General features: G+C 47.6%; 1 protein-coding gene across 9 annotated transcripts in view; it reads left to right on the top strand.

The window, feature by feature from the left end:
• PLEKHA2 (pleckstrin homology domain containing A2) overlaps positions 1-27,744 on the top strand; it is a 57,286-nt gene extending 29,542 nt beyond the window's left edge. For all 9 annotated transcript variants that reach the window (XM_067721428.1, XM_067721430.1, XM_067721427.1 and 6 more), the window contains 9 exons: positions 2,348-2,396; positions 3,801-3,898; positions 9,492-9,632; positions 10,457-10,603; positions 10,938-11,006; positions 11,361-11,431; positions 15,490-15,553; positions 23,323-23,400; positions 23,838-27,744. In XM_067721428.1, the coding sequence (XP_067577529.1) occupies positions 2,348-2,396; positions 3,801-3,898; positions 9,492-9,632; positions 10,457-10,603; positions 10,938-11,006; positions 11,361-11,431; positions 15,490-15,553; positions 23,323-23,400; positions 23,838-24,200 (1,080 nt within the window). In that variant the 3' untranslated portion in view covers positions 24,201-27,744. The remainder of the gene's footprint in view (positions 1-2,347; positions 2,397-3,800; positions 3,899-9,491; positions 9,633-10,456; positions 10,604-10,937; positions 11,007-11,360; positions 11,432-15,489; positions 15,554-23,322; positions 23,401-23,837) is intronic.
• Positions 27,745-27,791: the final 47 nt, after the last annotated feature.

The raw sequence follows: 27,791 nt of genomic DNA, 5'->3' as shown, positions 1-27,791 counted from the left end.
CGGCATACCCCCAACTGAACGCTGGATAAACATACAAAAACAAATGAAACATACAACTGAACGCTGGATAAACATACAAAAACAAATGAAAAACCAGGCCATCTCTTTGAAAGCTTGGGTTCCGGTAATAAGCACATTCTCCCCGGATAGGCTGGTAATAAGTTGTGGTCAGAGTGGGCCTGTTTGTCACCCAGCCAGGGCGAAAGGGCCCACAGCAGTGCTGTCTCTTGTTGATGATAAATTGTCAGTGTCGGGGAGAAAGAACGAGTCCCCTAATAAGCCAGAGAAAAGTCTCGAAGCACCCAGCTTTTCACTGCCATTTGAAAGCCAAAGGTAGAAGGGCAGCCGTGAGATAGGTGGATACTGAGGACCGGGATGGCCGAGGCAGTTCTGTGACGGTCAAGGTTATACAGGAACCAAGGGCAGGACGCACAGGAGCTGTGGGCTCAAGGACCTGCAGGAACACGGATGCTGAAGGAGGAAGCACATGAGTCACTGACAGATCAGAGCATCAGAGGCAAACAGGATAAAGGCACACAGCGTGGCTCAGGTTGAATTCTGGGGTCTGAATCGCAGGAGAACTAGATGGCACGGGGGCCAGGACTCAACGTCCTGAGGCTCCAGCGCACGCCTCCTGGGAGCGCTGAAGACGTAACGGAATTTGCATTGTGTGTGTCTGTGCTCAGGATATGGGGGCTTACCTTTGCATACATCTTCATGTTTTTCGGGACTATTTAAACACTTTCTTAGGCCCTCTGTCCTCCACCTCACGTCATGGTAAACGTATCAAAATACACTCACATCCCTCGTTGACCCTAATTGTCCGGCTGTAAGGTATTTGAAAGGATTTAAATCATTTTACTTTTGGAATGATTTGGCTGTAACTCATTTAATTTATGATTGGCTCTAATTTCTCGGCTGTCGTCTTGCACATCCAAGGATTCTCATGAACCAAGAAAATCGAAGCTACTAATTATTTTCGAATGTAGTGTGATTTTTGTGAATGTTTAATTGAAACGTGAATGAAGTTGACTTAATGTGTGACATCTTGTAGGCATTTATTTAAATACTTGTCAGTGAGGTTGATATAATGTTATACAGACATTTAATTAAATATTTATTAATGTTGCATTGTTTTAGGCCCCGGAGAAGCTCCCAAGGCCCTCAGCATTTTGCCCATTGTGCCAAGCACGGCACGGTATGTGGAGTGGGTGTAAACAGCCCCTCCTTGGTTGAGCAGCTCCTGTATGACAGGATGGCTCAAGTGCTTCACCTGCACGGTCACATTTAATCCTCACCATAGCCCTATGAGAATGTGATTTACTAACCCTATTTGATAGAACAGGAAATGGGGGTCTGACAACGGGGCCTCCTGGGTTTGGGGGCCAGGTGCTCTGGCACCAAGCCCAGGCTGTACCGCCTGTCCTTCCTTTGATCTTTTATAGGCTGCCACCTTGGTGCCCGTCTTGAGTACCCCGGGCAGTATTAAGGTTAATTCTCAGGTACCGTGGTGGATGCCGGCTCCAGCGAGGTCCAGCCCCCATCAAGGGCAGTCACCTAACTCCATGGGATGGAATCTGCTTTCCTTAATTTGTTCAGTGTATTTGAACCTGAATGAGGTGGGCTCACAACATGCACATACTCAGGAATATACATGTAAGAGGCAGGCTTGAAAAAGCAAGATAACACAGCAGGAGATAGAAAAACCCTTCTGCTTCAATACAGGTATGCTCTCTGATTCCATCGGCCCCTCTCCGGGCAAGTGCTTATTTTCATGGTGAAACAGTCAGGGTAGAGATAAGGGAGGCTGGTCAGTTGTCCCCGTGCAGTGAGTGACGGGCTGCCTCACCTTTCTGCGAACTCTGATTGGAATCTATGTATTTGTGACAGTTCCACCTTTAATTCGAAGAGCTGTTTAGGGAGCAGGTTGGTGGTTGGGAGAGGAGTGGAATCTTGCTCGTGTGAATGGGGCCAGTGCATGTTTGTGGTCCAAAGAGAAGTTTTTCAGGACTCAGTGGATTTTAAGAGTTTTTGCAAGGATGACGATTCGACACAGATAAGAGGATAATGATTATCTCCGAGGGGTGAAGACGGGATTCCATTAGGGAGGGGCACACAAAGGGCTTCTAAGAAATAGGACCGATAGTGGCTTATTTCTTGATCTGAATGATGAGTGCAGGGTTTCCACTTAATTATTAGTTCTTAAAATGTTCAAATATGTTTTATATACTCTTCTTTTTGTATAAAGTTTTCCCAATTTAAAAAATTTGAGGAAAAAATTCCCCCCACAACTTTACAACACTGTTGGAAACATATTCATGTTTCTTTTATTTTTCATTTGATTTAGGTGAGCATAGCCACCCCAAAGCAGAAACCCAAGACTCCGTTTTGCTTTGGTAAGTACTGAGCCGAGGATGGGTTTTCTGAACACTCCTACAGCAGCTTCCTCTTTTGAGTGGAGACAGTCCTGTGACCACATGTGACTTACACCCTGTGTGTGTGAGTGACTGCTGTCCCAGCCATGTCCGTGGGTCTCAAGTGATACTCCTTTCCTTGGTCTCCCTGCAAAGATTGTTAACAACATGAGACAGAGGCACGGGGGCCAGTGATGTCTCAGTTTTCCCGGCTCCGCAGGGCGGGGTGCCGGGTATCTACCTGAAGTTTTCGGGAACCTTCATCTCAGAGCAGAGTAACGGTGTGCTTAGGAAACGTGGAGACCTGAAGGAGTTGGGGGATCATAGAAAAGGAGGAACGTTCTGTTGAGTGTCTTGTTGTCAAATGAGTGACCGGTGAGAGTGACACAGGAAGCAGAGCTGCTCAGTGGAGGCAGGTCATTGGATCATCAGTATTTAACTGCGCTCCACTGCCTTCTCAGTGCTGTGCTGAGTGCTACGAGCAGATGCTAACAGATAGCTTCTGTTGTCTCTCTGGTTCTGAGTGTGAGCTCCACGAAGGCAGGGATGCTCCTCTGCCTTGTCTTTGCTGTATCCCCGGCACTTAGAGTGTGGTTCCTGGCACACAGCGGGTACTCACTAAATATTTGCTGAATGAATAAATGAATGAACTAAGGGACTCTCTGTCTACCCCACAATGCTCACCTCCTCCAGTTCCGGCTTATTTATGCCTGGAAAGTAAAATAGTCCTTTGATCTGTCCCCTTTCCCAACTTCAGGTTGCTTCAAACTTCTTTTGTGCTCTTTCACCCACTCCCTTTAAATATCATGACCAAGCTCCAACATGACTCTCAGATCTTGTGGTCAGCGGATCTTAAAAAAAAAAACAAAAAACAATGAATCCAGAAGTAAACTGTTGACTTTATGGAGTGCTCAGAGGAAAGACCAGGTTGAAAATGAGGTCCAGGTCACAGACTTGATCGCAGGCAAGCTTCGTTACATTTCTCAACCACAGACAAGACCCCTAACCTGGGTCAGTTGTGCCAGTGGAAACTAGGGACACTGGGGCCAAAATTATATATGTATCATCACGACGGTCAATCTCTCGGTGCCTCTGAAAAGCTGTCCAGGCGTGTGTCTTAGGGATGGTGGATGAGCTGCCTCCCAGCAGCACACTAAGGCTATTGTTGTTGTCTTGTGGCCAATGGAATAATCCACACCTTTTAAAAATGAGAGCCCACTGCTTCCCAGATATTCACGCGGGTGACTTTGCACCGTGGGAAGCATCTTCGTCTGCGCGGCGGGGATCCTCCGCCCTGCTAGTTGAAGCGCCTTGGTTTTGTGGAGTCTCTGTGTTGTGTGTGTTCTGACCCGGGTTCTTCTCTCTTCGTCCCCGTGCCTTTTGCAGTCATCAACGCCCTCTCGCAGAGGTATTTTCTTCAAGCCAATGACCAGAAGGATCTGAAGGACTGGGTCGAAGCCCTGAACCAAGCCAGCAAAATCACTGTATGTACGATCTTTCTCCTTTCTGGAGGGGGTCAGGGCCTCTTCCCCGCACAGGAACGACCCAGATGGCGGCAGGGACTTTCCCAGGACCCTGTTCCAGACTAGTTCCCCTACCTCTTCTCACACCTTGGCTGACTGACCACAAGTTGAACTGAGAGTCTGAGTTTGAATCAAGCTCAAGGGGAAGTTTATGGAGTGTCCCCTTTGTGCTTCCTGGGAGGGGAGGGCTTCTGGTCAGTCGTGGTTTGGGTCATTCTGGGATGCTGATTCAGAACGTGGCGGGATTGGAAAATGGATTGCTGACTCCGAGAAACAGAGTAAAGGAAACTCACATGAGGAGGGAAGTCGGAACTTGGTCCTGGCTTGGGGGAGACTCTTCTGACTTTAGGAAGCCACCTGGGGACCAGTCCAGGCCATGCACCGACCTGTTCTGGGAAAGCCTTCCGTTTATAAGCACCAGTTTACTGGCTGTTCTGTGAAGACTCTTGTTTTCCTTGACTCGGCTAACGAAGAACTCCTTTCTTAGAAATACAGAAAAAGAAAGGGAGACGGGTAGGGAGGAAGAGAGGGGGAAACTATGTTTGGAAAAAACTGGACCTTTAACCGATAATACAGGCAGGCTTCGGGCGTGCAATCCATGCTTTGCTGAAAAGCTTGGTTTTCTGTATCGTACAGTCAGAAATGCTTACATTCTAGTGACTTCCGGTAACAACCCTTCTGTGCTGGGGCAGATCATCTTCCCCGGTATCTCAGGGTTCCCGTGAATAAAGTAATGGAAGAAACCTGTACACTCTACCCAGCCCTTGTGATACTGCACCCAAGCAGAGTACAAAGCGGATTTGCTTGTGGGCCCGTTATTCTGATAAACGTTGGTGAACCTGTGAAAAGAGAGAGAAATGCCGGGGTGGCATGGGGGAGGGAGCCGCTCACTCCCTTCTGCTACCCACATGTTTGTGTGTGCGGCTCTAGAACGCTGACTTTAGTAAAGGTTTTCTTCATTCAGGTTGAGGTCTTCACCCTTCTGTGTCTTCCACAATCTGGGGAGTTTCTTTCAATGTCTAATACCTTCTTCTCGTTAAGTGTTTCCTCCCTTGGTCCTGCCTGGTGAGCTGGGCTACACAGCCTGCAAGGCAGCGGTGGCCTCTTTGCCTTGCTGTTGTGCCTTGAGTGTAGAGTTGCTCTAAGCAGCTAGCTCCCCGTCCTCTTTCCTGGCCCCACTGGACAGAAGTGATTGGCGACAGGAGTGGGAGGGAGCGAGGTGGTACCGAGAGGCCGGGAGTCCAGAGGCCTGCGGGGGTGGCGCAGCCTCTGCAGGGGCTCCGTAACCTCCAGGGTCTTCCTGACTTTCCTTTGCTCCGTTTATACATCCCTTCACTCCTCCTGCCAGAGGTCCTGTGTGACAGAAGGAAGAGGAGGGGTACCCTCCTGCCTGATTACCTGCATTTTTATCTTAGGGCACCTTGTGTGCGAAGTGAAGCATCCCAGGGGAGATGCAGAGATGAAAGACACAGACAGCGTATCCAGTGAACCAAGCTTTCTCACGGGCCACATTCATCACCCCTCATGTCACTCCTGTGAGACAGGTGCATTCACTGCCATTTTTAAGATGAGGAAAACGGAAACGAGAGTCTTGCCCCAAATCTAGAGTTTAGTAAATGGCAGAGCTGGGATTCAAACCCAGGACCTTCTGCCTTCCAAGATCTCAAAGAGTTTATAAATATATGAAAAATGAGCAGCAGTTGTAAAAAGAGGTTAGATTACACACCACTTTTATATCTATGGCTTCTTGTAGCCTTGTGAAAACCTTAGGTAGGGAGGGCAGGTGTGATTATCTCTGTTTATAAACGAGGCAGTGGAAGTGCCTGGAGATCAGCGACCCTCCCAGGGTCAGGAGCCAGTTTTTCTGCCCGCAGATCACTGGTCATTTAGTGCTGGGTCATTGAGTTCTTATGACTGAAGATAATGGCCGACATAGTGGTATTTAAAGAATTGAGTTCGCTCGGAGTATCAGTATTCCTGTGTTAGTTTTCTTGGGCTGTCGTAACAAACTGCGTGGCTTAAAGCAACAGAAGTGTGTTCTCGCCTAGTCCTGAGAAGCCTGAAATCGGGGTGTCGGCAGGGCCCTCCATGTGCCCCCTGAAGGCTCAAGCGGAGAATCCTTGCTTGCCTCCTCCAGCTCCCAGTGGCCCCGGGCCGTCCTTGGCGTTGCCCGGCTAATAGCTGGATCCCTCCATCTCTGTCTCCACCACTGTCTGGCCTGTGTGTCTGTGTGACCTCTCCTTTTAGGAGGGCATCAGTCATTGGTCTTAGGGCCCAGCCTAAACCAGCATGAATTCATCTTAATTTAATTATATCTGCGAAGACCTTATTTCCAAATAAAGTCATGTTCTGAGGTTACGGGTGGACAATTTTGGGAGACATTATTCAACTCACTAAAGTTTTTCAAAAGGGTTGAAGTTTGAGCAGTAAAAGTAAAGCACAGCTTTCTCCCCTTCCCTCCCAAGTTGGATTATTCCTTGTAGCAACCTAGCCACGCCTGGTGGGAAGAAAGATGAGTCCTTGCAAATTTCGTTTCACATTGCAAATGGGAACCCTGTGGGCCTTCCCCATCAGAGGACCCTCCACGGTGGGTGAAAGGGGTCCCACCTTTCACTGGGATTCTGGGAGATACACAAACCAAGAGGATGAACTTGTTTTCGAGATCTGGAGTGTAGTTATTGGTGAGTTTGCCCTCCGCAGGCTGATTCAGAGTCTCAGAAGTGGAAACAGCTTTGCAGAGGCTCCAGGCGGTTGGCCAGAGGCAGCCCACGATGCAGGGACGTGAGTGGTGACAACCAGCGGTTCTCTGGGTGGGCTGACGGGTTGAGAGGCAACACAACAGCCAAGTCACCAGGAGTCCTCTTCTGGCCACCGTGAACGCTGAAAGGCCACTTCCCTCCTTCTTTGCTGGGTTTCAGGAATTCATTTGGGTCATTTGGAGGCAGTCGTGTTGTTCCACGGTGATTATATCTCTGGACACCCCAGCACTAATCCACATCCCTAAAGAATTCTATCTTATCAGAGCAAACCACAGAGAAATCGGAAAGGGTGGTCCAGGTAGGTAGGTAGTGGTGTTAAGCAGTGGGGCAGTTACTTCATTTCAGTGAGCTTTAGTTTACTTCATCTATGAAATGGAGAAAATAAGGCCTACCTGATAAGGTCGTCTGAGATGAGAGATAATGCAGTAAAGAGATGGGTACTTTGCCTGGCACTGAACAGAGGCCCAAAGCAATGGGAGCTGCGGTTGTCCCTCAGCCAGAAGGGAAGGACAGGGTGGATTTCTGGCCCAATCGGGAGAGTTGGTGGGCAGAGGTCACCGTGGTGTAAGCTGACTGCACAGGCCAGGAAGAGGGGCCCTGTCTCCTTTCTGGGGCCCCAGCGTAATCATGATGGTCTTAGTCGTTTCGATAGATGCCAGGGGGTGTGGCCTTTGGTCCCTGTCCTTGGCAGGCAGAGTTCTCCTATGGCCCTGAGCTGAGAGCTCTTTTTTTCTCCCCGTGGCTTGCAATAGTTTATTTTTTTTAATTAAAAAAAAAAGTATTTATTTATTTATTTTTGGCTGCATCAGGTCTTAGTTGTAGCACGTGGGATCCTCTGCTGCGGTGCGTGGCCTCCTTGGTGCGGCGCGCGGGCTTCTCTCTAGTTGTGGCGCACAGGCTCCAGGGCGCATGGGTGCTGTGGTTGCGGCTCGCGGGCTTAGTTGCCCCACGGCATGGGGGATCTTAGTTCCCTGACCAGGGGTTGAACCTGCGTCCCCTGCATTGACAGGCGGATTCTTAACCACTGGACCACCAGGGAAGTGCCTTAATTTTTAATTTTTATATGGTTTTTAAAGGTTCCTTTCCATTTGAAATTATCACAAAATATTGGCTATATTCCCTGCATTATACAATATATCCTTGGGCCGTGAGCTTCTGAACAGTCTGGATTCTTAGGTCTTTCTAGCTCCCAGGGCTGTAGAAGAAGTGGAAGAGGATGTTAGTTTTTCTCGTGGTGTCTGCAGTTACGTTCCTGGCAGATCCACACGGGGCGTTGAGTCCTTGTGAAGAACAGGCTTTTTTTTTTTTTTTTTTTGAATTTTATTTTATTTTATTTTTTATACAGCAGGTTCTTATTGGTTATCTATCTTATACATATTGGTGTATACATGTCAATCCCAGTCTCTCAATTCATCCCACCATCTCCGCTCCCCACCCTTCCGCCCCTGCTTTCCCCCGTTGGCGTCCGTACGTTTGTTCTCCACATCTGTGGAAGGACAGGCTTTGTGATGCTGTGGGTACTGCCTCGGCAGCATCAGGGTCTGGTCTCTGTCTAGGTATTAATCGGCTTTGGGCAGAGAACTGGACTACTCTGGGCCTCTCTTGTGATGAAAAATTTTCCAGTATAAATGAGAAATGGACAAGGTGGAGGAGAAGCGAATGAGGATCGATGACCTCGGGTTGGGAGGGTGTTCAGGACTGTGGCGAACTGAAGAATCCGTTCCCCATCCGAAGAGTGGACAGCTGCTTCACTGGAAATCAAGAGTTTTACGCGAAATATCCCAGATTTTAACAGTGGATTGAAAAACACACTGGATAGGACGAATGAAACACAGTTGGGGCAAGTCTACCTTTGGGCCACCAGTTTGCAACCTGTGGTCTCAAGCTCGCCCTAAAAATTCCGTGATTCTTGCACCAGCAGTGGTGCTCGAACTCCGTCATGGAGAGGAGCAAAGATAACTCATTCCACAGAAAGGGCTGCATTTGTAAACGTTAGCACCGTTTATAAAAAGTTACTTAGAATATTTTGACAATTAAAATACTTTTGTAGTTTTATTCATATTTCTAACGTGTTGAAATTTATATCCTCTATCATTTGATGGCCGTGACACCTGTATGACTGCGTCACTCAGTTAGTGACAGGTCAGGAGTTACACCCCAGGCCCTGGGGCCCCAGAGCTCATGCTCCCCGAGTCCTGTACCGTATACCACAGGCATCTTACCCACTGCTGAGCGTGCTTTCTCCCGTCTTCATGTTCCTGGCTCCTTTTCGTCCGCCAGGTTACTGTTTCGGCATCTCTCCCCTTGGAGACCTCCACCACGCACACCAGCCACGCCAGGCGTTGCATCCCAAGCCGTTCCCCTGCTGCTGTCAGTCCCAGCTCCTGTTTATCGTCCTCACGGCACTCACCACGATTTGTAATCACTCTGATTGCTAGTCTTGCTCTGTAGTTTCGCTCAGTCTCCCTGATCAGCACGTATGTGGTGTGAGGGCAGGACGCGTGTCAGTGTCTGCTGTTTTACCTTTGGTCTCTAGCCAGGCAAGGGCTGACTCATAGCGGGTGCTCCGTACATTTGTTGAGTGGGTGTGTGTGTGGGTGTGCGTGTGCGCGGGGTGGGCGTGGCTTGCTGAATTCCTCATATACAGGTTTGGATGGATGGAAGGGTAGCGGGGAGAGAGGCGTCGTGCTCTAATTTCGTACATTAGCTTTCCTCCCCTCCCCCTTCCTGCTGTTGCCTCCCCAACTTTTCCTAGGCCTTCTGTTCCCTGTTAACTGTTCCGTCATTCTTCCCAGGTACCCAAAGTTGGGAACCTGCCCCTGACGACCGAAGTTGTCAAGAGCCTAGCAACTCCTCTGGCCCTGGAGAAGAAGCCCCAGGTGGCCTACAAGACAGAGATCATCGGAGGCGTGGTGGTACACACGCCCATCAACCAGGTGCTGGGGCCTGGCGCTGCCAGAGGGTGGAGGGGTTCGGGGGTGTCCGTGGTGTGTCAGTGACATGACAGAAGGGCTGGACCGAGGAAGGGGTGAGGGTAGCGGGGCCAGTGCACATGGGGTGGTCAAGAAGATACCGGCAGTGCAGAAATTGAGGCCACCGCCTCTGAAGCTCTGTGGCAGTACGGCTTTGCGTCACCCACGGGGACCGGCACTGTGAAGCCCGTGAGAAGTGGGGTCGAGGATGGCTGGAAACAAGCCCCGCTGTCCCTAGGCCTCGTCCAGTTTGCTTCAGAGTCTTCCCTTTCTCCCGGGTCTGCCCAACCTCCCCAGCCTTGGTCTGTGAACGCACCCCGTACAGTGCCTTCCCGGGGCAAAGCCAAAGGGTTTTTTTTATGGTTTCTTTCTCTCTCTCTCTTTTTTTTTTAACATCTTTATTGGAGTATAATTGCTTTACAATCGTGTGTTAGTTTCTGCTGTATAACAAAGTGAATCAGCTATACGTATACATACACCCCCATATCCCCTCCCTCTTGCATCTCCCTCCCACCCTCCCTATCCCACCCCTCTAGGTGGACACAAAGCACCGAGCTGATCTCCCTGTGCTATGCGGCAGCTCCCCACTAGCTACCTGTTTTACAGTTGGTAGTGTGTATAAGGGCATGCCACTCTCTCACTTCGTCCCAGCTTACCCACCTGGTTTATTTCTCACTTGACTGCCATCGTGGCCCAAGAGGAAGAGATGATTGGCCGGAGAGGGTGGGGTCAGGGGTGTGGCTGCGTCAGGAGGGGGCGGTGCTAATCCTGCAGCTGTTTCCTTGTAGAACGGTGGGGATGGGCAGGAAGGGAGTGAGCCCGGCTCCCACGCCATCCTTCGAAGGTCTCAGAGTTACATCCCCACGACAGGCTGCCGTGTCCCCACCGGGCCCCCCCTCATTAAGAGCGGCTATTGTGTGAAGCAAGGGAATGTGGTGAGTGTCCATGCGGGGGCTGGGAGGGGTTCTGGGGACCCCGGGAGCCAGTGGGTGTGGGCGAGGCAGAGGGGAGGGCAGTTTGCAAGGAGGAGCGTGGAGCCAGCCACGCCCAAACCGCCCAAACCAGGGAGAGGCTGGGGTGGGGAGAGCTCCCGCCCCGCAGCTCGAGGTGATCCGAGGAGTCGCCCCATGAGAAGAAGTCCTTGCCCCTGACCCCCAACGTGGGAGCCTGGCTTCGGTGGGGCGGGGTCCCCAGGAGCTTAGAACCCGAACGCACCCCCGGGAATGCTGGGAACTCTTCTAACGTCCTGCTCTTTACCGTTTATTTCAGCGCAAGAGCTGGAAACGGCGCTTCTTTGCGCTGGACGACTTTACCATCTGCTACTTCAAGTGTGAGCAGGTTTGTAGTCACTCTGGGGCCCGCCTGAGAGGCCGTGGAGGGCAGAGGCACAGGAGTCACACCCACGTGTGTGTGTCCGAGCAGAGATGTGGGCACACAGACTCCGGGGGTGCTTGTGTCTGACCTCCGTCCTTCTGGTGTGCGCATCTTCATGGTGATGTAAAGTGGCCTTAACTCCCTGCCTTCGTGGTCAGGGCCACAGAGCATCATCTTAGATTTCTTTCCTCTCTTGATTATTTTGAGACCTTGTCTTGTTTGCCACCTGGTCTCAGCCAGTCATCTCTGATGATGATGGCTGCCTGGTCTGGGCATTGGGCTGACAGCCTCATGCACTCTCTCTCTGTTTCCCCCCAGGACCGAGAACCTCTGCGTACCATATTCCTCAAGGATGTTCTCAAGACCCACGAGTGTTTGGTCAAGTCTGGGTAATTGTCTCTGCTTATTCTTCTCTGGTCAGAACTCCGTGTGCCCTCTTAACTCTTCTTTATTTTTTTAACATCTTCATTGGAGTATAATTGCTTTACAGTGGTGTGTTAGTTTCTGCTGTATAACAAAGTGAATCAGCTATACGTATACATATATCCCCATATCTCCTCCCTCTTGCGTCTCCCTCCCACCCTCCCTATCCCATCCCTCTAGGTGGTCACAAAGAACCAAGCTGATCTCCCTGTGCTATGCGGCTGCTTCCCACTAGCTATCTCTTTTACGGTAGTATATGTAAGTCCGTGTCACTCTCTCACTTCGTCTCAGCCTTAACTCTTCTGTTACTCCCCTTCTGAGGCTCTATAGCAGAAACTTCTTCCAAGAGCAGGAAGATGTTGTCTCCTTGACATCTGTGGCTGATTCTCCACATCCAAGCTGCCGCAGCTGTGAAATGGCGCTGGGCAAACCTATCCTCTTCCCGTCCCCTTACTCTCGCTCCTGAAATGGGCCTATGTGATACTTTTCTGATGGAGAAAAAGAAAGGATATAGAACAAAGGAGAGGTGCTTCTCAGGTGTCAGCTGCTCATCTCACCGGAGGACTGGGCTCAGAGGTGGAGGGGGACTGTGCCCTTAGTCACTTGCTTTTCAGTGCATCTGCTCAGACCCCTGTTTACGCCATGCCTCTGCCCTGAACTTGTTATGCCTTTCTCCTCTCCTCATTTTGACAAAGTCCCTGATGTCTTCTTAATATGGGGATGAGTCACAGCAATGCTCTCGGGCAGGACGAGGAAGTATTTTTAATGTGTTCCTCTTTCAACTAGGAAATGGTCACCTTTCCAGTGCCACAGAGCGTAGGACGAGTTTGGGACCTGGGGCCTCTTCGAGTGCGCTCCCATATCCAACACCCATACAGGTGCCCCTGGAACCAAACTTTAGAGACCCAAGGCATCCGGGCATCTAGCAGTCCTCATTTGGCCCTCAGTCTGCAGTCTGTAGGGGTACTATATGGAATCTCCGTCCCACGGACTGTGCATGCAGAGCCTGCGTCCCCAGGGAAGCTGTTAGCAGCAGACTGACTGTTCTCACATGAAGGCATGGAAGGGTCTTGCATGAAAACGAGGTGTCTTGTGGCCCAAGGAAGCAGGCACTGTTGTGAGCCTTGCAAACGGCAGTTGCAGAGTGTGGAAGATTAGGGAAGTTCCCACCGACAAATTATCATGCGTGAAAGGTGCTACAGATGGAAGCTGCAGAAGTGTGGCCCCAGCGGTGACAGTGGGTGGAGGAGAGATGAGGCTTGCTCCTGACCCTGGAGGCCTGTGCAGGTTGATGGGTGTATTGGGGCAGCTTAGGAAACCCAGATAATGTTCGTCCCTAAGAGCGCTTTGCACTTCGCCTGAGCCAGAGTCAGACTGAACTCCGAGGAAAAGAATTGAGGGAGTTGAAGATCCTCGGGGACGGAAGTTGCCGAGGCCCTGCAGGTTCCAGGCCTGTGAGACTGGGGTCTCCCAAACCCAGTCACGGGGGTTAGGGCCTCTGAGCAGTCAGTTAATGTTTTGTTGACTTGAGTTGAATTGAAAGGCCCCATGTAGCCTGAGAAGTAGATATGAAGAGGGTGGGGATTTCCTCCCTGTTTGCGTTTACCTCCCCTGTAGTAGATTACATGATTGTGCTGCATGTGCATGAATAGTTGAAAAGGTTAAACCATCTTATCCAGAAAGAAGAGCCATCTCCACTCGGATACTCAGAAAGTGATTATAATAGCTAATGAAATGCATTTCAAATGACCACTCTGTGACATTCATTGTACCAGGTGCCTCATATAACTTATGAGATGCCTTATATAACTTATAACTGATCTTTGCGGTAAGAAGCTTGGTAGAGGAGTGCTTCTGATTTCCATTTTACAGTTGGGGTAGAAAGGCTCACAAAGTTTTAGAAATATTCCTAAAGTACCTTTTCCCAGTGGAGTCAGGATTGGGCCCCAGGTCTGTCTGACCCCTGATTGCTGTCCCCGCCCATGTGGGGCTCTAGTCTCATGCTCCTCCTTTGCCCAGGTGCCCATGTCACTGGCAGCGCACCTGCCATTTCCTTCCAAGTCCTGATTCCTGAAGCCAGCCCTGCCTGTGATCAGTCCTTTCTTTCTTTTTCTTTCTTTCTTTCTTTTTTTTTTTTTAAATTTTTTGACCACACCACATGGCATGTAGGATCTTAGTTCCTCAACCAGGAATCAAACCCGGGCCCCCCTGCAGTGGAAGTGCAGAGGCTTAACCACTGGACCACCGGGGAAGTCCCCCTGTGATTAGTCCTTTCTTGGAATTATTCTAACGCTTGGCATATAACACGCAGTCTAACATCTGACTGTGAAGTTTTGCTCTTTTATGTTCTTTCATGGGGAAGGAATTAGATCTTTCGCTCCTTACATGTTCCCCGTAGTGACTGGATGCACAGAGCAGGCACTTCACCCTGTAAATAATTTCGGGATGGGAGGTTTGTGGCTGAGCACCAGCTGCCTCTCGCCTTCCTCCTTGCGGAAGTAGGGTCCCTCTTCCAAACCTCACACCCAATTTGAAGCATCTTCCAGTGGTCTACTCTCTCCTTCCCTTTTTCCTCTTGAGCATCCAGTCCCCTTTTGAGAGCAGGGATTTAGGGAAGCTGATGCAGTTGCTGTGTGGGTGGAGAAAGGCTTTGGAAATAAGAGATTCAGGTCCCTTAGGAGAGGCACCTGGTAGTGGAGTAACTAAGAGCGTAGACTCTGGAGTTGGACCCAGTTTCAAATCCTGGCTCTGCCGGTTCCTTACTCCGGTGCCGTGGACAAGTCATGGAACCTCTCTGAGCCTGGGTTTCCCCATCCATAAAGTAGGGAAAGTCTTACTGCCTCATTGGATTGTTGGGAAGATTGGATGAAATAACACATTAAAAAACACAAAGAAGGGCTTCCCTGGTGGCGTAGTGGTTGAGAGTCCACCTGCCGATGCAGGGGACACGGGTTCGTGCCCCGGTCTGGGAAGATCCCACATGCCGTGGAGCGGCTAGGCCCCTGAGCCATGGCTGCTGAGCCTGCGCGTCCGGAGCCTGTGCTCCACAACGGGAGAGGCCACAACAGTGAGAGGCCCGCGTACCGCAAAAAAAACAAATAAACAAACAAAAAAATAACACAACAGATTGGTGGTTGTCAGAGGCGGAGGGTGGGGAGTGGCCGAAATGGGTGAAGGGGGTCGAAAGATACAAACCTCCAGTTATCAAATCAGTAAGTCCTGGGGATGCCATGTGCAGCACGGTGACTGTGGTTGATAGCACTGTATTCTATATTTGAAAGTTGCTAAGAGAGTAGAGCTTAAAAGCTATAATCTCATCACGAGAAATAAAATTTGAGTGTTACGTACGAGACAGTGACCATTTGCAGTGTATACAAATATCAAATCATGTTGTACACCTGAAATGAATATACTGTTTTTTGTCTTACAAATATACTGTTCTATGTCCATCTCTTAATAATATATATGTATATAAAATATATATTTAATGGAGCATAATGGACAGAATAGTGTGTGCTTGTGTATATATATAAAACCAATAAAATTTTCATCTACTTGACCCTCAGATAAAAACACTTGAAACAGTGCTTCTCACCAAGCACTTTTTATCAGTACATCTGAGCCACTGAAGAAACACACAGTCCTAGACAGTGTGGGGTGTGGTGCATGTGAGGCAAGAGGTTTTGGAGGCCAAGGAGCTTTGTCCTGTTAGAACTGGTGGTGGTGTGTACTGGGGAGGGGGATCCATGGGGATGGTTAAACCACTTGAGACCCTCCAGGAAGTGAAGCTGTAGGAAACCCTGCAATGCCTTCTGAGGCAGGGCAGCAGGAGGAATGGCCTGTGGATCCCCTTTTTAGGGTAGGGGGCACGGGTACCTGCCTCAGGGTGAATCAAGTCCTCAGTGGGTGACCAGCATGCCTGGTAACTTTCAGGGTGGGGGCACGGGTACCTGCCTCAGGGTGAATCAAGTCCTCAGTGGGTGACCAGCATGCCTGGTAACTTTCTATCTCTTTCTCTGTCTAGCGATCTGCTGATGAGGGACAACCTGTTTGAAATAATAACCAGCTCCAGGACCTTCTACGTGCAGGTAAAAAGCTCGCTGCCAGAAGACGCTGACGTTCCTTCTCTGTGGGTGGTGTGCTTGTAGGCCTGCCTTTCCCTTTGCTTTCTCTTTTATTTTGTTCGAAGTTTCTAGGTGGTAAATTTAGCCCCCGATAGTCAGTCCGACTCCCATTTTATTCTAAACAGGATGTTTGCCAAAAGCTTCCCAACCGTAAAATAATAAGAACGGGTTGAGCCGCTACACTGAGGAATGTGAGTTTGTACCAGCTGCTCGTAGCTGCTGGGCGCCAGCTCAGCAGAGAAAAGGGGAACTGGTCAGTGGTTTCACTTCTCCCTTGGAGGGTGTTTATAAGCCCCGTCTATGTGTGGACAGCACTGTGTGCGGAAGGACAAAAGCACAGAGGGCCCTGTGCGGGTACCAGGTGCACAGCCAGCTGCACAGAGAAAGCGATTGTTTGGACTCCGACGGTTCAGCTCTCAGAAGCATCTCCCCTCCACCCACAGCCTTGGAGTTCTCCCAACTCCTTCTCAAATCATAGGAGCTAGAAAGGCAGATTTCTAGCCTCTAGCCTGGCCTAGACTTTCAAGGCCAAGTCCTCGCTGCAGCCTGCCTAGCCGTCCACAGAGCGTGCCTTGATTCCTGCAGCCTCACGGTGATGGTGCCCGTCGAGCGCCAAGACTGCCATGGAGTGTGTTGGTTGAAATGTGGGGCTCCCCGACCAAAGCTTCTCAGGGTTCCCCGCGCGCTCCCCACTCAACACCTTCCCTTTCGTGAGGTCGACCCTCACCCATTTCGTGAGCAGCAGGTCCTTCTGAGCGGGTCCCCTTTCCTGAGCCCAGCAGACATGCTAGCAGCCTGAGGCATCTGTGTGTTCCATTCATTTAGACAAGCATCTGGGAAGAGCTGTGGAAAAGTGCTGCTGGGGCCCTAGAGCAGCCTCCACGGCCATTCAGGGACATGTTTGAGCTGTCGGTGCACCAAAAGAGTTTCCAGTTCTTGGACTAGACAGATGGGGCGTTGCCTCATCCTGGGGACCCCGCATTCAACAGAGCGGATCCTGAACCTGAGAGGGAGATAGTCAGGTAAACAGGCAGTTAGAACAGTGTGCAGAGGTGGGGAGGGCGTGTTGGAGAGATGAACGCAGGGGAGCTTTCGGGGCAGTGGAACTGTCCTGTGTGATACTGCAGTGGCAGATGTGTGAAATCGAATTTCACAGCACAGCGCATAAACCTTTAATATATGCAAATTTAAAAAATCATTTAGGAGGTCAGGTGATCCTAGCGTGGCATGCAGAATATGACCAAAGAACCTAAATGTGTTACAAGTATGAAACAACCTCACTCGTGGGAGTGGGGGAATAAAACAACAAAAAACAAAACAAGAAAACTGTGAGAAGGGCTACCCTTAGAGTGAGTAGTGGTTGCCATGGGAACTCCCAAGAAGGGTACCTCCCCCAGTCTCAGGGAGTCAAGGGAGGTTTCCTGAAGGAAGATACACCGAAGCCAAACCCTTGGCGGAAGAGTGGCCCAGGCAGAGGGAACAGCAAACAACAGGGGTTAAAAAAGCTTGGAGATGAAAGGGGCACAGGTGCTGGGAAGCTGATATGGAGGGCCTGTGGCCTGTGGGCCTTGTTCAGGAGCTTGTATTTCATCCTGGGAGTTAGGGTCCTTGGAGGTTAAGCTAGGGGAGTGACCCAATCAGATCTGCCTCCTAAAAATCCCACTTGGGCAAGTGACCTAAGAGCCTTGTTTTCCTCATCTGTAAAGTGGAGATGAGAGCCCTCGGTCCTGGTCCTGTTGATGGGATGCTGGCGGTGAATGTCCTGTTTGGTGCAGTGTAGGGGACAGGTAAGAAAAGGGTTAGACAGGAGCCAGGGAGAGCAGTTGGAAGGCTGTTGTAATGGTTTCAGTGAGAGATAAAGGTAGCCTGAACTTGGATGGATGGAGAAAAGTGGAAACATTTGAAGCTATTGATAAGTCCTTTCCAGGACTTGAGAGTTGATTGGATGTGGGGTGAAGGGAGCGATTATGCTGGGGTTAAGAGTCTAGAACAGAGCCTTGGACTGGAGATAGTGATTTGGGAAACATGAACGTCAACCAAAAAAAAAAAAAAAGTTCAGAAGACACTGCATCCATCATTGGCACGAGTGTCTGCACATTGACCAGGACCTTATCATCATTTCTGTCCTACTTTGCCATCTGCTCCCACATTTCTAGGATACAAGAACACTCACATCCCCCTGAATAAATAAATGAGCAAATGGACAAATCTGTGTATAGCACCAAAACTCAGAATAGAAGGTTGGAGAAGAGTAGAGATTAAAACTCTTTAAGAATATGTATTTATTCATTTAAAAACAACAACTATAAACTCGTTTATGTTAATACAAGTAACATTTAATGAAAAATAACGCTTTCTAAAACAAAAAAGCAACAGGAGTAGCATTTTTTAAATATATTTTTGCAAATCTCTTTAATGGCTGGTTTATTAGAAGACAGCAGGATTCTCATATCTGCTTCTGCACTCAGTCTGTGGCCATATGTTGTTTTGATGGAAGAGTATGAAGAAAATCTGGCCCCGCAGAGACATGTATTTGGAATAAAGGGATATTTTAATAGCTCTTTCAGATAATTGTGGATCTTCTTTGATTCTATACCGAAACTTGACAAATCGTAGTTTCTTAATGTTTAGGTGCTGTGTGGAATCAGAAGCTGGTATCAATAAACTTTCATACTCTTACATTAAAATCCATTGGTCAGTTTTGCTCTCTGAATGGATCATATGTGGCAGGGTGGTATCTAAAGGTGGGATTGGTTCTTGGGGAGAGGTAGGGGTTATTAGCTTGTTGGAAAGGGAGGGCTGCAGAGGTTGGGAGTAAGATTGAGAAGGAGATGCCTAAAGCTTTTGGACAGCTGCAATGGAAGTAACCAGAGGTGCATATGGGAAGCCTTTTATTGATGGCCCGTTAGAACTCAGTGCTTGAAACCATTGCAAATGTTATGATACCGGTCTCATACCAGGTAATCAGAGCTCATCTGACTGCAGTGAAACCACAGACTGCAGTGACGCATTTAATACCCTTCGTTCCTCTCACCTCAAAAAGTGCCCTCACGGACGGAAACCCTACTTTTCCTTTTGAACCAAGCACCAGAGACACGTACACACTTAAGCAGACCAGGAAGAGGGGAAGGTATAAGCTTGGCACTTCCCTTCTCGTTCTGTTGAGTTTCAAGGCTTTTTTTCTAGTCTCTTAGTAATTCACCACAGGGTGGGTGGATTTCAGCTCTGTGTTTTACTGGTTCATGGAGCTACCTGTGTGATGTGGTTTTAAGATAGTTTTGAGTGTTTGATGAAAGCTAAGCACAGGCTTTCCATAAAAGATAGGTATACACATACACTGTAATTTTTGCATATAATTTTTGAGGTTTCACTTAATTTCTGTTGCCAGTGGAGTCCAGTTCTTAAAACTACTAATAGAGATTTAAACTGTGATCTCAGTAATGTAATATCCTATTTCTTCTCGTGTGGGATCAGTATCTGCTTTTCTCTTTGAATAGTATATATATATATATATATATATATATATTTTTTTTTTAATAAATTTATTTATTTATGGCCGCGTTTGGTGTTCATTGCTGTGCATGGGCTTTCTCTAGTTGCGGCGCGCGGGGGCCACTCTTCATTGCGGTGCGCGGGCTTCTCGTTGCGGTGGCTTCTCTTGTTGCGGAACGCGGTCTCTAGGCGTGCAGGCTTCAGTAGTTGTGGCACGTGGGCTCAGTAGTTGTGGCTCGAGGGCTCTGGAGAGCAGGCTTAGTAGTTGTGGTGCAGGGGCTTAGTTGCTCCGCCGCATGTGGGATCTTCCCAGACCGGGGCTCGAACCCGTGTCCCTTGCATTGGCAGGCGGATTCTTAACCACTGCGCCACCAGGGAAGCCCCTTGAATAATGTTTTAAACATTAGTGAACATTAAAATAATGTTTACTACTGTTTATTATCCTCATGGCTGGGTTCATTACCTAGGTTATCTGACAGAAAAATGTCCTTAAACGGAATTAGTGCATTAGGGAAGAAATGTAATTAGCAAACAATTTCCGTCTCAAATACTAAATGTTTTAAGAAAAAGATTTAATTGTTTTTCCCATCATATTAGCAAAGATTTTTTAAAAATTGTAATATTTAAAACAAAAAAAAAAAGTAAAAAATAAAAGGGAATTCCCTGTCAGTCCAGTGGTTAGGACTCCACGCTTTCACTGCCGTGGGCCCAGGTTCCCTCCCTGGTTGGGGAACTAAGATCCTGCAAGCTCGCACTGTGGCCAAAAAATAAAAAAAAGTTTTTTAACTGTAATATTTAATTCTAACAAGGGTGCATGTAATATACATACATACATATATATGTTTAAATGAAATCTATATTATTGACTAGACATCACTCTGGCCATATATAAGAAGAGCCTTAAAAGCGTGGATACTCTGGGACTTTTCCCGGCGATCCAGTGGTTAAGACTCTGCACTTCCACTGCAGGGGGCGTGGGTTCGATCCCAGGAACTAAGATCCCACATGCCATGTGCTGTGGGCCCCCCCGCCGCCCCGCAAAAACATGCATACTCTTTAGCAACTTCCCTGGGAGCTGAAGAATCTTAAGTATGAAAAAAGCTTTATACACGAAGATGTGAATAGCAGTATTGTTTATATTAGAGAATTGGAAATGATCTGAACGAATTCTAGAGGATCTGGATTCTTGTGTTTGAGTTTCCAGCTGTTAAGTCAGGTGATTCCCAGTGTTCTCTGATTCAGGATTCCTTGCTAAGTGGAGCTGGGGTGAGCACACCTAGGTTGGTTGAGTGATTGCTCCTAGAGAAGGAGTGAGTGTTTGTTGACTGTCTCAAAGGACAGTCAGATAGGTGGTCTGTGGCTTGTGGGTGGGGCGTTTTTTGCTCTGGTGATAAAAGGACTAAAAGTAGCTTAAAAAGCCCTGGAAACTGACTATTGGACTGTCATCATGGGGGTCTTGCAATCTGGTTAATGGGAACGTTCCATCTCCTGTGTGATGCGGGAGACCTTTGTCTCTCCCTTAGCTCCCATCCCCATCTTTCCCTCTGTCTTCTCACATTTCCCCACCAAATCAACTTCTGTTCCCCTAGAAGGAAAATCTGTAAGAAATGCTATTCTGCTGATGGACAATTTAATTGCCACCATCTCATTCCAATTCAAAATAGCCTTTCTTCTCCCCCAAATATGTTATCTTATTATTTTTTTTTACAGAAGTTGCCTTTAATTATCTTTTGCTCATATTATTTTAATTTACTTGACAATGACGATAATTTACATGCAGAGGCTCTTTCCATATAACGCACCCCCCAGAGTTGCAACTTGCTGTCTTCTACATTACTTTTTGTTTCCAGGGTCATCTCTATAATGTAATTGACTAGTGAAGTAATTAAGAATTTGAATATGACTTTCTACATAAATTAAGAAGCATGCTGGGGCTTCCCTGGTGGCGCAGTGGTTGAGGGTCTGCCTGCCAATGCAGGGGACGCGGGTTCGTGCCCCAGTCCGGGAGGATCCCGCATGCCGCAGAGCGGCTGGGCCCGTGGGCCATGGCCGCTGAGCCTGCGCGTCCGGAGCCTGTGCTCCGCAGCAGGAGAGGCTGCAACAGTGAGAGGCCCGTGTACCGCAAAAAAAAAAAAAAAAGCATGCTGTAATATTATTCTGCTTACAGTTGAAAACTTTTTTAATTAGCAAAGTATTCTTTTGAAACTGAGATTGGAAAATGCAATGTATAATTGGTCACTTTATCCAGAGAAAAGCAATACAACTAAGGTGAATTGAGATATAATACAGTTTTACTTTAAATTTCCTAGCTGTAGAAATAGACATTAGCATTTATGGATAATGTTATTTATAATAGAAATAATTATTAATATCTTTTCAAACAACCCAAGGAATCTGAGAGACTTCAAGAAATATAGACATGTGTACAGAAATCCTTAAGAAGGCTGAAAAGAATACAATAGAAAACAGGTAGGCAGTGAAGACCTGGTCACCCTCCCGTCTGTAAACCATTTTATGGGGCTGATAAACAAGCATATTAAGAAAAAGTATGTTACCTTCCTTGATCCCAACAATTTGATCCTTTAGGTAAGAATTATCCACAGTTTGAGTATGAAGAAAATGAAATTAAAAAGTTGTAGGGAGAAGGCAGCAAACATATTTATAATACTGGAATTTAAGGCTTCATCTGTGTCCCTCATATAATAATAACAACAACAACGATAATGACTAATATGAAGCCCTTTCTGTGTATTAGGCTCTTTCAAACTGCCTTACCTAAATGAGTTCATTTAATTTTTCCCAATAGTTCTACTTGTGGAACAGGTTAGCTAGCCCTGCTATCAGTAAAATACCTTCTGGAAGAATCTTGGAGACCGTGTCCTGGTTATCTTTTTAGACTAGGGATGGATTTCTCTTTCTGGGAAACCACCAGGTTGTCAGGTAACTGGGAAAAGAAAAGTCCAGGGAAGAGAGAGGGCAGGTGAATTTGCAGCTATGGTGCGTGAGAGGGGTCTTCTCCAGGGGCACCGTTGCTGCCTCTCTTTGGCCCAGCGTGCCAGGGTGTGAAACTGTTCCCCTTGTAAGTGTCCTGCACACACCTAACCAGGGAGGGTTGGTTTGGGGACAGGATGGGGTAAGCATGCAAATTTGAGGGTTTTAAAAAGACTGGTCAAGTATTACCTTGATATAATGCAAAGGGAAAGCATCATTCTAGGGATGGGGAGAGTGAGGGGTATATGTGGAGAATTTTGCAGGCCAGTGTGTGTGATGTTTGCATTCATGTATGCACGGGCATGCAAATGCACGCTGGTAATTTTGGGTGGCTCTATTGGGGAAGGTGCAGGGCGACAGAGAGAGGTTAACTAATAAAGCGTTTCTGGAGGTCAAGGTTTCATTCAGGCTTGGTCCCATCTGTGTGCCTGGTACCTGATGTCACGTGTCACCCTGAGTAAGGCCTCAGTAAATGTTTGCCAGGTTCACTTGGATTCAGCTCCTGTAAAGCTGGAAAGCACTGAGAATTCCCAGGGCTCTACGTACTGTGGCTTGGCTTCTGATTTTCCTCTTTCTTCACAGAGCCGCTGCTGCCCCCTTCTGGGGTTGCTCGGTATTTCTGAGGGAGGAACTTTTTAAGGCCTCGGCTGTGCCCTCCCTGCATGTTGGTGAGCTTGGTGCTGCAAGTCTAGCAACTCTTGAGGCCTGGATGGGACTCAGGACAGACCCAGATCACTTGTGCTTTGAGAGAAGCCCTATTCCTGGAGAAACCACCTGTCTGGGAGGATTTGGTTTTAATGGGACTGGAGCTGAAAGTGGGATCATTTGTTGGGATAGCTGTGGTAGAAGGATGACTGCACTGGGTGTCAGAAGAACTGGAATCTAGACCAGCCCTAAACCTTGGGCTCTGGCTTTCTAGGCTTCATTTTCCTTTTCTGTAAAACAGGGGTGAGGCCAGGCCGATTGTGTTCCAGAGGGGGTGAGGGACTTCAGTAGGGATGGGCCTCTAAGCTCTCCCTCTGTCACGATCTCTGCCCCACTTTGAGCCCTTTTATTTATGGGGTGACAAATATGATTTTTCTGGGGAAAAAAATGTCCTCAGAAGTCCGAAAGCCACCGGCCTGGATGGTCTCTGAGATCCCTTCCAGCTCTAATGGTGTGATTTTACGAACTTAGAATTGAGTCACAGGCGTGAAAGCTGAAATCACAGCGCCAGACGTGTCTCTGTAAGTGTGGTGGGTGTTTTGCAGGCAGACAGTCCAGAAGACATGCACAGCTGGATTAAGGAGATCGGGGCAGCTGTCCAGGCCCTCAAGTGCCACCCCAGAGTAAGTCACTTCCTTCCTGTTCACAGTCACTGTCAAGCTCGTGAGGAGTTGTCCCGAGTGGGTGGGTTTTATTTGGTGATGTAGGGAAGCAGCCCGGTGCCCAGATGCAGTTGAAGCCCCGGGCTGTCTTGCTTGTTTTTCTCTTTTGACTGGTTTGGGTACAGATTTTTATTTTTTGTTTTTTTCAGTAGTTGGAGGAAGTGAGGTAGGGTTGGATAGAGAACCAGAGCTTCCGATGTGTCCTGCACATCTCCCTGCCAGGCAGACCTTGACACTTCTGGGGTGAATGCCGCTGGCCATATTTAATTTCTGTAGACGCGTGTCTCTGGGCCTGTGAGGGTGGTGATCCTGGAGGGGGTCCTCTTCCTGGGACCTTGGGATAAACATTGTCAGGAAAACGCTTACTTTCCTCTTTTTCCCGCCTTTTATTTTTGTAGGAAATGTCCTTTTCTCGATCCATTTCTCTGACCCGCTCTGGAAGCTCCAGGCTCTCAGGGGGGCCCAACTCTGTCTTGTGCAGAGGGCGGCCGCCTCTGGAGGAGAGAAGGGCCCTCTGCAAAGCCCCCTCCGTGGCTTCCTCCTGGCAGCCCTGGACACCTGTCCCCCAGGCTGGGGAAAAGCTGCTGCCCACTGAAGAGACTCCTGAGGACTCTTTCTTCATGCCTCGACTTGGGGAGAGCAGTACTTCTGGGGTGCTGCCCAGCTCCCGGATAAGGCACAGATCGGAGCCCCAGCACCCCAAGGAGAAGCCATTTGTGTTCAACCTCGATGATGAAAACATACGGACCTCTGATGTGTGATGAGGCGCAGTGCCCAGGAGGGAAGGGGAGGACTCAGATGTCCAAGGGGCCGTGACTCAGTTTCTCCACCTGCTGGAGGACAGTCGGAGGCCTTCCTGGCACTCACATCCCTGTGGAGCTCTCTTGGGGGAGGGGAGCATCCAGCTGTTTTTTTTTTTTTTTTTTTTTAAATCAATGCAGTGTTTTTAATTCGGGAAAGTCACCAGGTTAGACCTGTAGGCTTGCTCAGTGGAGAGCAGGGTGCCTCTTACCTTGACTCTTCCATGGTCCACCTGGTGAGCGGAGGTTGGAAATCCAATTTCATCCCTAACCAAGTTTTTGTTCCTTGTCCTTGTCTTATTAGTTTCTTCCCTTTGTTTTCAGGCCGGGTGCAGAACCTTGAGGCCAGTCATCTGGTTTTATCCTATTGCTGTTCATTGGCTGAAGTTTGACTGTGAAGTAGGAGGGTGGGAACTCACCCAACTGAAACTGGGGGAAGCAGTGGGGGACACCCAGGCTCCAGCTTGGCCGGGATACATTCTGAGGGGAGGTGTTAAAATCTGGGCGCTGGTCGTGGGGGGGCCCTGAATGTCGACCAGGGCAGATTCCCCCAACCTCCAGGGGACCTCCATAGGGGAAGAAATAGGGACTTCTTGTAAGGAATGGGAGAATGCACTCCCTACCCCAGTGCATCAGCCAGTTTCGGGAATTACTCTGTTCTCTTTGAGATGTTCTTTCACCCCAAATACTGTCGCTGTGAGAGACAGACCTGCCCACCCTGTTGCTGTGTCAGGCCCTTAGGATAGGTTTATCAGTGTTCAGTGCTGAGAACAGAACAGACATTGCCCTTGATACGGCGTTACTTGGAATGTGTGGAGGGTTGATGAGTGTATGATAATTCACTTGTGTGATACATCACATCTGTATTTTAGAGTTTGAGAGTTGCTTTAAAGCAGGTGCTGGGAAGAGATGGTGTTGAGTTCATCCAGCTAAAAATTTTTGATCCATGTTTTCCAGACAGAAGAAAAGGTCTCTTTTCGCAAAGACAGATGATCTTGGGTTCTTGCCTCTCAGCTCTTCTTTCGTGGGCCGACAGTAGTCTGATTTGAAGTGCTGTATATTGTATACCTTGGCAGGTTTGCTTTCTTTCTGTTCTTTGTGTTGCCCTTTGGGTGATGCCTCGTGTCTGTACTTGCATGATGAAATCTTGTCGTCTGACGAGGTCCTACGTTCATAACAGTGAGGAGATAACAAAGATCATCTTGAGAGATATTTATATCTTTAATAAAATAGAAACTGTGCAGAGAAACATTGATTTACAGCCTATGCATTGCTGGTTAGAGATTTCCCAGGTAGAAGAGCATAGATTGTATTTCCCATCCCGTATTTTAGGATGTACCTTCTTCCATTTGACAAGAGATCCTATTTCCAGGGTCCCTGGGAGAAATTATCTGTCCAGCTTATGTGGTGAACTGCTACCAAGGTTCCCTAAAGGGAGGGAGCTTAACTCAGTTCTATCTAGAACTCTTTATCAGCTAGATCAGTTAATTTTGTCTTTAAATTAAGAATTAACGAGTAGAGGAGGAGACTGTGATCAGAAAATCCTTAGTGGCTTGAGGGAAATCTTCTGTTTGTTTCGGGCAGTGTAGTTTCCTTGAAGACTGTGTCAGGTTGAGAACTTTTCTTGACCGTACTTCTTTGGAGATAACTTTCACTTAAATTGTTTGCCCTAGTGGTCCTGATATAAAAAAGGAAATCTACTCTAGATTTCTCTCTCTCTCTCTTTTTCCCCTCTTTTCTGCAGCCTCCTGTATACTTTTGTCCTTAGAAATCCCTGGTTTGGAGATTATTTATTTATGAGCGATCAAGGTGATAACATACTTCAAGTAGCCTGGTTTCAAGAAGCCATTACGAATTCTTAAAGTTCTTTGTCTCAGGTTTCATCTTCAGATTTTCCTCAAGAAAATTCTTTGGCTAGGTGAAAGAAAGTGCACAGAGATATGGAACTAACAAAGATAAATTAGGACCTTTTGAGATCTCTGTAAACATTCCCTGACTCATGGAAAGGTGTCATCTCCTGGTGTTTAACTTGTGAAAATCTACCCATTTCTTCCTCTTTTAAATCAACTCTCTGCTCGATTACTACTGCTAAATTAATTGGCCATTATGGTAAGCTGATCTGTTTCTTATTCAGTAAGGTTTATTTTGAGAATGTATTAAACATACTTATAAATCCAGATTCTATTATCATAATAGAGGGGAAACAAGGATTCTAGTTGGCAGATACTTGGGAATTCCAAGTTAGAGTGTTGTTAATGTAGTTCCAACACCAGATAAATATAATTATCTTCAATGAAGCTTAGAGGCATTCTCATTGCCAAATCTTATTTCAGAATTCCTTTCGTGTTCATATTTCTTAGCTTCTGGTTAATTTCACATCACACCTTTTAATGTCACTACACATGTGAGCCAAAGATGGTGCATATACGACCAAAGCATTTGGTTTCAAATGTGAAAAATGGAACCAAATGGAAAAAACAAGGAGGGGATGCAATATCGATTAGTAGTTAAGTGCATAGGCTCTGGAATAAATCTGTTTGTTTTTTTTAAAAACAGGAACCAAAAAAGGTACTGCATTTTTTTGTGTGTGTGGAATAAAAACGTTCTCTGAGTTGTGCTGTCTTCATAAGACTTTTGACATGGTCTTGACCCACTGTGTGTAACAGCTTCAGGTGTCTCCCCATAGGTGAACTATTATTGTCCACTGTTCTTGAAAGTTAAGGAATTGCTTGCTCAGGGTCAGCTGATGGCTGGTGAACGTAGTTTGGCCTTTTGCATTCTGTGAGATGACAGTTCGTACTAAGGTGTCCATCAGGTAAAGCGATCTCAGGTGAAAATTGCAGAGTTACACATCTGTTTCTGAATAGAATGCTGAGCTCCCATGAGAAAGAGTCCAACTTCATAGTTCACTTGAAGCAGAAGGTGGTTTGTTGTTTTATTTTTTTCCCCTGAATGTCACTGTGCTCTGATATGGTCTGAAAGGATCCAATAAATAAGTGGCAGATTCAGTAGTTGGGCAGTGGGATTTGATATGTTTGTTTTCACTGTTAACCAGATAAATAGGCATAAGGAAGTAGCAGAGTTTTGGAAACTGAGTTTCCCAAATCAGCTTTGTTTATAAAGTTTGAACATGTCAGAAACGGACAGATTTATTACATCTTTTCTACCAATGTCACTTTTTTCCCTTGGTCCCTTCTTCTCTCTGTTACTGCCTGCAGTAGTGAATTACAGTCACTCATGCTTGGTAGAGTTTCAATAAAGAGATTATTTGGCCCAAAAACATATTGTTTGACCCCTTCCCCCGCCGCTCCCCAAGATGTAGCATGATTCTGTGTTTTGAACCAGTATGTTTCAGCTGTGAAATGCACTTGTAGGCTGAGCTGAGTGCATGGAAACTCTTACGCTTCTCATTTTAAGCGATCTCCTACTTGGTATGTAGCAAAAAATAATTTTCTAAAACTGTTTTGTCGCTTGTTTTGTAATAAAAACCATGTGAAATACTGAAGTAGGTTGTGTGTTTTCCTAACTCTGATCGTCTGTCCGTGGGTGGGT

This window comes from Pseudorca crassidens, chromosome 21, assembly GCF_039906515.1.
Source record: "Pseudorca crassidens isolate mPseCra1 chromosome 21, mPseCra1.hap1, whole genome shotgun sequence".
Classification (NCBI taxonomy): Eukaryota; Metazoa; Chordata; class Mammalia; order Artiodactyla; family Delphinidae; genus Pseudorca; species Pseudorca crassidens.
The sequence above is the reverse complement of the archived record's forward strand: the minus strand, read 5'-3'. Positions and strand labels throughout refer to the sequence as shown.